Consider the following 11151-nt stretch of genomic DNA (forward strand, 5'->3'; position numbering starts at 1 on the left):
TCTTCCAATAGAGATGATTTAGAGCACCTGGCTTAGATCCTAAAGTAAATGGTTTGACCATATTCTTAAGAGTGAATGAATTGTAATAAAAATTGTGTTATTATATCTCATGCCAGAGTGATAAAGAAAATATGATAAGGCTCTGGCAAGATATTTAAGAAGCAGGGATGTTAAGCAGAGCATTACAAACTCTATGTCCCATCCCTGACAATATACTTTTTATCATGTTAATGTTTCACATGTATCTTTTAATTTAAATTTTATAGAGGAAATAAGTGTATTGATTTACTTCTTGGTGACGGTGTGATCACTGGAATATTACCAACCAACCTACCTGATAAGTGCCAATTACATGCTGCCTGGGATTCTGAAAAAGGAAAGACATCTCCTGAAAACTTTTTTCTATCCATAAGGCATGCTACACCTTGATAATTCTTTATAACCACTATATAATTTACATAAAAAACAATTAATTCAAGCTTTTAGACTATACCCCCCCAAAATTATTTCTCTCGTATTATTTTGTTTGGCAGTAATTTCTAATCAGTAGAATGAATATTAGCAGAACAATTCTTCATTGGTTATGATACACAATGAAACTGATCATGTGGGCTGGTTTTCCACATAAGCCTTCAGACTTACAGAAAGCTGCACTGTCTAACACATGAATCCATTGGCAAAGTCAGATTTTTCACAAAAAGGGGAAGTGGTGAAGGTGGGATCTTTCATATACAACAATAACATCAGGATTAAAGCAGTTACTCAGGAACTTGATTAGTTCCCCTCAGCCTGTTGAAATATGGAAACTCCATATTGTCTACAAGAAACTCTTCTTTATAAACTTGAGGAATTTCTAGAACTGAGCATTTCTTCCCCTCTTGGTAAAACTATACTACCATACAAAGATGATTTAAGATCTTCAAAGAAGATTAAGTATTATCCTTGCCTCAGTTTTTGGACTCACATCTGAGTGTGTGTGGCTCCAAACAGCTGCTTCTATAATTATTTTTATATTATGTTGTTAAACAGAATACTCTCTGTTGCAACAAGTATTCTCTATGAAACAACCAGCACCCTTTGGAGGCAAAAGCTGTGGACTTGACTATCTTGAGCTTAGAAAATGAACTGGTATTCCACATTTCCTGAATGCTTGCACCAACAAGGGGTATATTAATGTCCATGGAATTATTCTCTGACATGAAATAGGGAGGTTTATTTTTAGAAAGCTATATGACAACACCACCGTGTCAGTAGAAAAAAACCCAGCAAATGTTTATATGAATATTTCAGTATTCAAAAATTGTACCACTATGATGAACATCATTTTTCCTTTAGGGAGGTGGAAGGAGGATGCCCTCAAAACCACAATCTACTAGCTCACCTCAGGGGACGATAGAGTTCTGGCTCAGGAAATCCCAGCTCTGGGGAAGCTCCATCATGTGGATTATCCTAAACTAGGGTAGTGTCAAACTCAAAATAGGTTTCGTTTCCGCTCATTTTCCCTTGAAGTACTGGTGACCCTTGGACATCCACAATCTCTGCAAGATGATACATCTGTGAGATGTATTTTTCTAGGTGTGGTGTGGACTTTGGAATCCACAAAAGAGAACCAGAAAAACCAGAAGCTTTTAAGCATGGTTATGTTATGTCTAATGAGGCCATAAACCTTTAGTCAGAGCAGGGGGTTAGAGACTAGAAGCAGCCTTTCCATAACTGAAGTTTTACAAGCCCATCCCAGATCATGTGTGACCTGCATCAGACACAGGGTGACAAAGCCTGGCTTTTTTTCCCCACACAAGGTCCCAGCCCTCTGCAGAGCACAGAGCCATATCTAGGAGAGGTATGAGTTCATCTCACTGCTGTACTAAATCACATCTCCCTAGTTTTAGGAGCATATGCATCAGATGCTGCTATTTATTAGGCTGATAATCTGTAGCTGATGTAGCAGGTTTAATATATTGAGTATGTGCTTATACATTTACATTATCCTTTCCTTTGCATATTACACTGTAGTTAAAACACCAGGGAGAAAATTGAACTGTTGTCTTATGATTCTTCCTAAATAGACAGAAATCAGTGCATTTACAGCCTGGGTCAGGATAAAAATTAAAATGCCTTGGTAATTTACGATAACAATACTATTACAATACACTGTCTGTTGGGTTTGGGTTTTGTTGCTTGTTGGGTTTTTTGGTTTTTGTTGTTTTGGTTTTTTTTTTCCTGAGAAAATATTAAGGATTTAGATGGAAGAGAGATAAATTCTTTTATTTCAATTTTTTTTGTCTTTAAGAATCGTGCTATCATGATCCACTGCAATGCAATACCTTGGCAACTGCCAGAAAGCTGAAAAAAGTGCAAAGAAAATTCAGGAGAGGATAACCTTGCACAGTACAAGTATGGTGGCAGAAAAAAAGTTTCAATTGCATTTACAGCTGTTTGATTGAAGGACATTATGCATTTAAGTCCTTTGATGCTAACCTGGGTTATTTCTTAATAGTCGTTTTTGCTGATGAGAAGTAATGATGGTTTTCATTTGCTATTCCTATCAGACCTGAAAAGGTTTTTGGTACATGGTGGTGTAAACTGCTAGTGTGGAGAAACAACCACCAAAAAAAGCTCCCTTTGTAGTAAAAAACAAACAAAAAACCACCTAACCTTTTTGTAAGTAAAAATCAAACCCCAGAACAGCTTTTGAGCCTTAAAAACTAAAACTAATCTAATCACGTCAGAGGAACTGTAAATGTGTGCTGTATTTCAGTCAATATGACTGATTACCTGTCACTTACTCCGCTCTGATTTTTTCCCACTGTGCGCTTTGGAACCATCTTTGTTTTAGAAACTCAGAGGCAGTGTGTATGAATTTTTAGCTCACCTCTGCCTCATTTTCCTGAATGCTTTTGGGGATAAGTAATTAGCCCTGTCAGTTATTTCAGCTTAAAATCTTCAACTGCATCATCACTCATTTATTTTTATCATCCTCATTGATGTTGCTCAAGCTGAAACAAAACGTCCTGACCAAGCAATATTTATTGCAAATATTGCAATAGCAAAGGGGGGAGCTAGTCCAGTTTCATATTGCAGTTTGAGGAAAGTGAGGGCTTTCTCCTTTGGTACTTCCCCAAAAGACGGGAGAAAACTTAGAAAACACATTTAAAAGAGATTTATGCAAATAGAAGAAAGATTTTTGTTGACAGAGGAGTTGCATCAACAAAATTTGACAGAACTGTTGGAGCAGCATAACCAGCTGCTGCATAAGTTTGTCTGAGCTGCTTGTTCCATCATTCCTGGAAGCTGAAGAGAACAAGGTTTTCAGGACCTTTGGGAGTAAAAGGTTATTACTCAGGCCTGTCTCAATATACGTGTATAGTAAATGGAGGTAGTAGTGTATGCAGGAAAAATGGACAATAAAAAATGAATAATGCTGAACTGTCACAGCAAGTCCACAGCAAGAAGTAATGTCTGCTAGAAACAGAAAAATAAAAGTCTACAAAACTGTCTTTCTCATTTAATGTACAGCATATATTGATCATTTCAAATGTCTTGTGTACAAAGACCAAACCTGTCTGAGTTCAAGAAGCGTTTGGACAACACTCTCAGACACATGGTGTGGCTCTCAGGGTGTCCTGTGCAGGGTCAGGAGTTGCAGTCAGTGATCATGATGGGTCCCTTTCAGCTCAGCATATTCTATGATTCCACTGTTTGAGGGAGGGGAGGGAGGGAATGAAGATTTCATGCTATATATTATATTCTCTTGAGTTTTCCTGTGAGCTGGCACCAATATACATTATTTGTTTTCATTTATTTTATTCTGAAAGTATGTTGTCACAGTAGAACCATTAACAGCTTCCATATGCTGTGAAGATAATATTACAGGAGGACAATGGCACTGTAATTACACACTACATCTTCAGAAACCTGACTCTTGCAGGGTTGAAGATTGCTTCAGAGTTTCAAATTAATCTGGATGACCCTATCTTTATTGCTGTTGAATTTCTGGAAATGATGAAATGCCCAGTCATTGAAAATAACTGATCAAAGCCTAAACAATCAGATATTGAGTAATGTAGTCCTTCTTTGACTTCATCTAAGTTCCATATGATTTACAGCCAGGTACAATATTTTATAGGGAAATGTTTGTTTCAATGAATCTGAGTGATCTTCAGATCACTAAAAATAGACCAATTTGGAAAAGATGGAAAAATCTATTATCATATGCTCTTACAATTCATGTTCACTAAAATTGTGGATATAAAAAGCAATTGCTGCAGCAATAATTTCTGCTATCCGATATAAGTGCCTGCAAAAGACCTGGACATCTGGGCTAGAACTATGCTGTGAAAACTTAATACAATATTCAAGTGTAGGCAAAGGTCTTTTCCATCTCTTTTCTGCATAACTTGTATAGCAGAGACCCAGTAATACACGTGTTTGTAAGTGACATTAAATAATAGGAACATTTGTGATTGTATCATGAATAACATGTTAAAATTCCATTCTTTACTTAGAGTCATTGAAGTACAGCTAACAAATAGCTGAGACTATCTTGCCATGACACCATTTTGTGTCATAACAATCCTTTCCTGCTGTTAGAACAACACTAAGTCCAGCTTTCTTTAGTATGTTCCCTTGGAAAAAAAAGTAGTTAAATGATTGTTCAATCTTCAGTAGCTCAGGCAATGGGTAATACAAAGCTATACACAGTGATGTCCAGAAGTGAATGCTGACACAAGCTGACTTTACTTATGGGGATATTCTCTAACAAAAAAGGCAAATTTTGCCTTCTGGTGTACTTTGCATACTGATGGGCAGAGGGGGGAAGCAAACAGAAGAGATTTTTTCAGACCCAATCAAACAGAAAATAATATAGGTACTATAGCCCAAATGACTATCTCACAAAAGAGTGAGCTTGTTCCTAATCCAGCAGTGCTAATGTCATTTTGTTCCTCACCTGAAAATACTGTTAAGCTGAAAAAGCTGACACAGCATGCATTGTAAGGAGATAACGACAGGGAACAGAGTCTGCTGTTAAATTCAGCAGCTGAATGCGAAAGTCATCTATCCTGCTGTTAGATAATATACAGCTTCTCAGAGCCTCATTTTGTGGTGTGTGACTGAACCACTGCTGGGTGGAAATCTCTGAGACATCGCCCTAATGTGCCTCCCAATAGTCACAGATGCCTGTCCTGCTACACTATTGAAAAGAGGTGCAAATTTCCTCCTACATGCCACATGTAGCAGAACCAAGCAGGCCATTGCTGATGTTTTCTGGAGGGGCTGCTCTGTGAGAGCTGTGGAACATTGACCCAAGGAAAAAAAATGGACCCAGGGAAAAAAAATGATGGGGCTCATTTTGTTGAGGCACAGGATGAAGTGAATCAAACATCCTGGGCTCAAAACCAGCTCCAAAAGTTGCTGGCAGTTTTGACAGCAAAGAGTGTTGCTTGAAGAAAGGCGAGCACTTCCTGCCCACTGCAAATACTGGTCATGGTGATGTTCACTTGCAGCAGTGCAAAGTAACAACTCCAGCGAGAGGTGCAGCTAAGCAGGGAATACGGGCACCTCAGGAGCAGTGAAATAAGTCAGGGCACCATGTTACAAACCCAGGCCTGCTGCTACTGCTGTTGCTAAAATCAAGGCTGCCTCAAAGTACTTTGGACTTTTTCTTTTAGCTCTATTAACTATTATGTCTAGCATTTTTCAACATGGCTGTTCCCCTGAATGAAACCATTTTCTCTTCACATGTCAGTAGAAATACTTATTTTAAGTGTGTGTAATTTTTTTGGTGGTTTGTTTTTATTTTTTTATTATGACTTGTAGTAAATAATCTGAAAGTAATAGTGTTCTGAGCTAAAAACTGTTTAGCTCAGAAATTTTAGTAAGAGCACCCTCTGGTGGCTCAGGTATGAACAATACTCTAGATCTTCCTTCCATAAAGAGTTGTACACATGTTTATAATACTGAATTATAAAGAAATGCGTGAAAACTTTTCCCACTGAATTTTCCTTTAAACTACTATGAAAGTCATAAATATATTTTCAAAAAAAAAAAAAAACCAGAAGGAGGAAAGTGCTTATAAACATGTACTATCTATAAAGACAATTTAATTCAAAAGAGAGTCAATCACGTGAAAAATTAAAGATAGAAATATAGATAGATATCTCAAGATGTAGAGATGCTAAGGGCTTTACTATTGCAATGGAAAAAAATCTAGAATCCAGGGGAAATCAATAGGTAAAACACAAATAGATTTTTCAAAACCTTTGTTGTTTTCATCTCCTAATTTTAATAAGATTATTTAAATATTTTTATTTTGCACAGGCTCCATGATTTTAATCAGAAATCCTATGTTAATTACCAAGAAATCCCAAGAATGACTGTCTACCACTTTGTCACAGGTATCTTCCATTTAAAAGTACCTGAGACCTCTCACGTTGGTTCTGCTATTGGACGGATCAGAGCTGTGGACCCTGATTTTGGGAAAAATGCAGAAATTGAGTACAACATAGTTCCAGGAGATGGAGGAAACTTGTTTGACATCACAACAGATGAGTACACCCAGGAAGGAGTCATTAAACTGAAAAAGGTATGTGGCACCAATGGGTGGATGTGCCTATGACTCAAGTGAGAAACCAGGTAAGAGAGTGAAACATTGTGCTGTTTCACGTCATGAGTAGCACACAATAGTAGTGCTACATAAGTAGTTTATATCTCTATTTTAATCCACAGTTGTGATCTTTGCATTGGAGTTTAGTCTTTTGTTTAGTCTTACAATCAGGTGTGATGTTTCATAAATAGTGTCGTGGTGAAGAAGTAATTCTTATCCCATCTAGAAAGTGCAATTTATCTTTTATGGGAAGTTTTCTACTTAAAGCCATACAAGAACCAATTTCAGTTGAGAGCATGGAGTGAAAAAGCTGTATTTCATGTTGACTTATAAACATTTTATTTTGAAAATTTTGACTTTGTGTTTGCTATTTGAATATTGAATCTGTTGTACAGTACTATGATGGACAGTTTTTATTCCGGGTAGAAGAGTACCAAAGGGTTGCAGACACTCATGCCCTACTACCAGTCTCATGATAGTGTCCCAAACAGCTGATTATCAGATACTTAAGAAAGGAAACACACTGCATCTCAGCTGTTCATGTTGCTTTAGTGCTCTAGAATAAATTGAAAATTACTGAATTTATGAATTTCAAAGATGGAAAAGACACATTTCACTTAGAATTTAGTGATTAAAGCACTCAGTAGGAAGAATCCAAAACAAGGAGTGTCACATTTTAACCAGCTGTTATTTTTTGAGCCTAGGCATTTACATATACACCAATGATCAACTTGTTCAGTAGAAAGAAGTCTGAACCACCAGCATATTTTGGAAGGCACAGTTATGTTTTATAGACAGCTCAGGCTTGAAGGTGTAAATTTTGTAAAATACCAAACTATTAGCTGAACATTTCACAAAAGTCTGGGAAGGAAAGAGTTCTGGACATTATTATTAAGAAAAGCTTTAGGAAAAGTGAAGCTTTAATTCTAACAAAATTTAGAATGTAGGTACGTAACTTCCCTCAGCTCTGACCATAGATCTGTATTTTCACTATATTCATTCCCATAATGGAAGTCCTGGCTTCAACCTCCTGACCTGGCAAATAGTAAATTATCCATGGATGCATTAAAGGACAAGATGATGTCAAGTCACTGACTCTTCTGCCAGTTATAATGAAATAAAACGGGAGCCACCATGTTGCTGTTGTCCACAGGGACGGCGCGAAGAACGACATGGAATTCAAGTCCAGGATAAATGGAATTATTTCATTAATTATCACCTCATTTATGTAACTTGGTTCACAATAGAGAAATTACATTATTGGGTCTTTGACCATCCACGTCCCAGATTGATTTGCTGAATGCTACAACGCCTATTTCAAAATATTTTCTTCAGTGTGGAAAACAAGACTATTCATAACAAGTCTTGCACCTGTGAGATAAAGCCTTGGTTTACAAAAGCCTCTACACTGTTTACAGCTAGCTTGCGTGAGAAAGGAGACACTCACAAGCAGCCGTAAAAAGCAGGAAAATTTCTCTGCTAACCTTTTCAGCATCTACACCACCATACTCACAGGAAGTAATTTGTCAATGAGACATAAAATCTTTGACCTCTTCACAGCCTGCTTCATTTCTGACTAAAATTTGAGTGTACTGTTTCCTTCTAATGGGAATTTATAGACTTTGTTTCATTTTTAAAAACCCTTCTGATCACCTTTTTCCCCTCTATGCAGATGACTCAAAAATGGGTCCATCTGGAGCTGTCAGGCTGAGCAGCTGCATATGCCTCCATATGCACTGCCAGTTGGAAACTGCAATGAGTGGGAACCATTAAAAAAATTAATATTTGATCATCAAGAGCAGGTTTTTGATATAATTCAGTTCTCCTTCCATTAGTCCTAAGCCTCATCTGTTCTGCTTGGTTTTGTACACAACACTAGAATTTGCCATACTTGTGGTTAAGTGTATATATTTCCCACCACTGGTTGTCCAGGTTGGCAGTGATGATGTTGATGAGAAGGATGCCAGGGGAATTAAAGAGGACTTCAAGGCTCTCGGTCAATTAGTTCATGGGACAGAAATGCAGGCAGTGTTCATCTCAATTCCTTCAGTAGCAGAAACAAATGATGAAAGGAACAGGAAAAGCCATGTTATCAATAAGTGGCTTAAGGGCAGGTGGAGCAAAATTTTGGTTTTTTCGGTCATGGGGAAACTTTTATGGCACCAGGCCTGCTAGAGTCAAATGGACTCCATCTATCTAACAAGGGCAAAAGGATTCTAGCCCATGAGTTGGCAGGGCGGATTGAGAGGGCTTTAAACTAAGTTCGAAGGGGGAAAGGGATGAAACCAGGCTCTCCAGAGATGAGCCTAAGGGTTGTAAATCAGAGTCAGGGGTGAAATCAGCCCAGCTGAAGTGCATGTACACTAATTCACCCAGCATGGACAACAAACAAGAGGAGCTGGAAGCCATGGTACAGCAGCAAAGCTATGATGTAGTTGCCATCACAGAAATGTGGTGGGATGACTCACATGACTGGAGTGCTGCAATGGATGGCTGCAGGCTCTTCAGAAGAGACAGGTGAGGAAGGAGAGGCAGTGGGGCGGCTCTGTACATTGAGGAGTCTCTTGACACAATAGAATTTGAGGTCAATGGTGATAAGGTTGAGTGCCTATGGGTAAGGATCAGGGGGAAGGTCAACAAGGCAGACATCCTGGTGGGAGTCTGTTACAGACCTCCCAAGCAGGTTGAAGTGGTGAATATATTATTCTATAAGCAGCTGGAGGATGTTTCAAATCACCAACCAGGGGTGGGGCTCCACTAGCCCTTCTGTTTACAAACAGAGAAGTGTTGGTGGGAGATGTGGTGGTCAGAGGCTGTGTGGGGTACAGTGACCATGAAATAATAGAGTTTTCAATGTTTGGTGAAACGAGAGCCATCAACAAAACCTCTACACTGAATTTCTGGAAGGAAAACTTCAGCCTATTCAGGGTGCTGATCAGAGAGTACCTTGGGAAACAGCCCTTAAAAACAAGGGGGCCCAGGAAGGATAGACATACTTCAAGACAGAAATCTTGAAGAATTAGAAGCAGGTTGCCCCTCTGTGCCTAAAGATGAGATAGCAGGCAAAACAACTGACTTGTGTGGGCAGGGAGCTTTTGAAGGAACTAAGGGGAAAAAACAGGATATATCATCTTTGGAAAAATGGGCAGGCAACTCAGGAAAAGTTTGAGGTTGTCATTAGGGCATGCAGAAAGAAAATTAGAGAGGTGAAAACAAAAAAAAAAAAAAAGACCACTTCTATATTCAGATACTTTAGAGTTGCTCATTGTATTTAAGTCTTTCCAGCAACAAGACAGGGCATAATCTGAACTAGGGAACTTTTACAACACTAGAACTTTGATCAGTGTTGCCTAATGTAAATGATAGGTCTCTGTCACTGAACATGGGGGAAAAACTGTAATCCTAACACCTTTTAATCTTCATCATAGTGAGAGGGGACAGTGAGAGAATGTGAAGATCAAGAAATACCAGTTTTGTTCTATGCAGGAGTGTGGAAAGAAGATAAACCAAACACACAGGGCCTCCAACAAAGAATGCCTTTATACTGACCCTACACTTTGTCTTTCACAAAACTTTTCTCAGGGAAAAGATCCCTTTCACAAAACTTTAAATCATCCAAGTGTTTTAGGACATTTTGGAATCATCCAAAATCCATCCACTTAGGCTGTTTGCTAGATCCTGGGTTAAACAAGAGCAATCCAGATTCTTAAAGACATTGTTCACTCAGTTGTCTTTTTATATCTTCTACACTTGTAGTAATATAAATGTGCTTTCATGGGTTGCAGTTTTCAGATTTACAGAAGTGCTGGACACTCACAATTCTATAGACACCTATTAAAATGCATGCTACTTGTACAGTACAAGCCTACAACAGCGCTATTCACTTGCCTGCAGAGAGGCAATTTTACACTGCGAGATGTTCAAAACACTGATTTGACCTTTTAGGATTATGCAAATATTTAAGTATGTATTGAAGTATTTTTTTAAATGAAAGTGGGTGAATGAATAGGACCTACATGTTCAATTAAGAATTATAAATAATAAACAGAGAAAGGGACTAATAAAAAGTGCTATATGCTTTAAAAACAGGTTTATGCTTTCTTCTCTATTATAACATATTCTGGTGCTGTAAGTGCTGCAGCAATTCAGTGCCGAGCCATTTCAAAACCATTTATAAAATTTGCTTTTATTTTCCCTGAAAAACTTCTTGCAGCCAGAAACTGTCCATCACTACATAGATGCTCTTTTGGTCTGTTGTTATGAAGAACAACATTGAGGGATTTCTATAATAAAATTGATAAAAATGAAGCCCTCCTGGCCTACCTTTATTTTTGGTGGAAAATACATTTGATGAGAAAAAAATTGCACAGTCTAAACTGTTCCTTTTAGCACACTAAGTGTGTTGACGGATGCAAAAGGCCATTCTCTGCTTCTGGGATGCTAAATGGTAAGAACAGCTACAGCTAGACAAGTTGCAGATCTTAAATCATTTGTTTTGTTTGCTCATTTATTTTTGTGCTACAATCCAATATGTCTGATTATTACTA

At 38.0% G+C, this 11151-nt stretch overlaps 1 protein-coding gene across 4 annotated transcripts in view; it reads left to right on the plus strand.

Moving 5' to 3' along the window:
- LOC103618747 (cadherin-12) overlaps positions 1-11151 on the plus strand; it is a 442407-nt gene that overhangs the window by 378682 nt on the left and 52574 nt on the right. For all 4 annotated transcript variants that reach the window (XR_001863453.1, XM_017738754.1, XM_008637182.2 and 1 more), the window contains one exon: positions 6396-6583. Coding sequence is in view for 3 of the 4 variants with exons in the window: in XM_017738754.1 (XP_017594243.1) it covers positions 6396-6583 (188 nt within the window). In the remaining variant the exon portion in view is untranslated. The remainder of the gene's footprint in view (positions 1-6395; positions 6584-11151) is intronic.

The sequence above is a fragment of the Corvus brachyrhynchos genome, unplaced genomic scaffold (assembly GCF_000691975.1).
Source record: "Corvus brachyrhynchos isolate BGI_N302 unplaced genomic scaffold, ASM69197v1 scaffold23, whole genome shotgun sequence".
Classification (NCBI taxonomy): Eukaryota; Metazoa; Chordata; class Aves; order Passeriformes; family Corvidae; genus Corvus; species Corvus brachyrhynchos.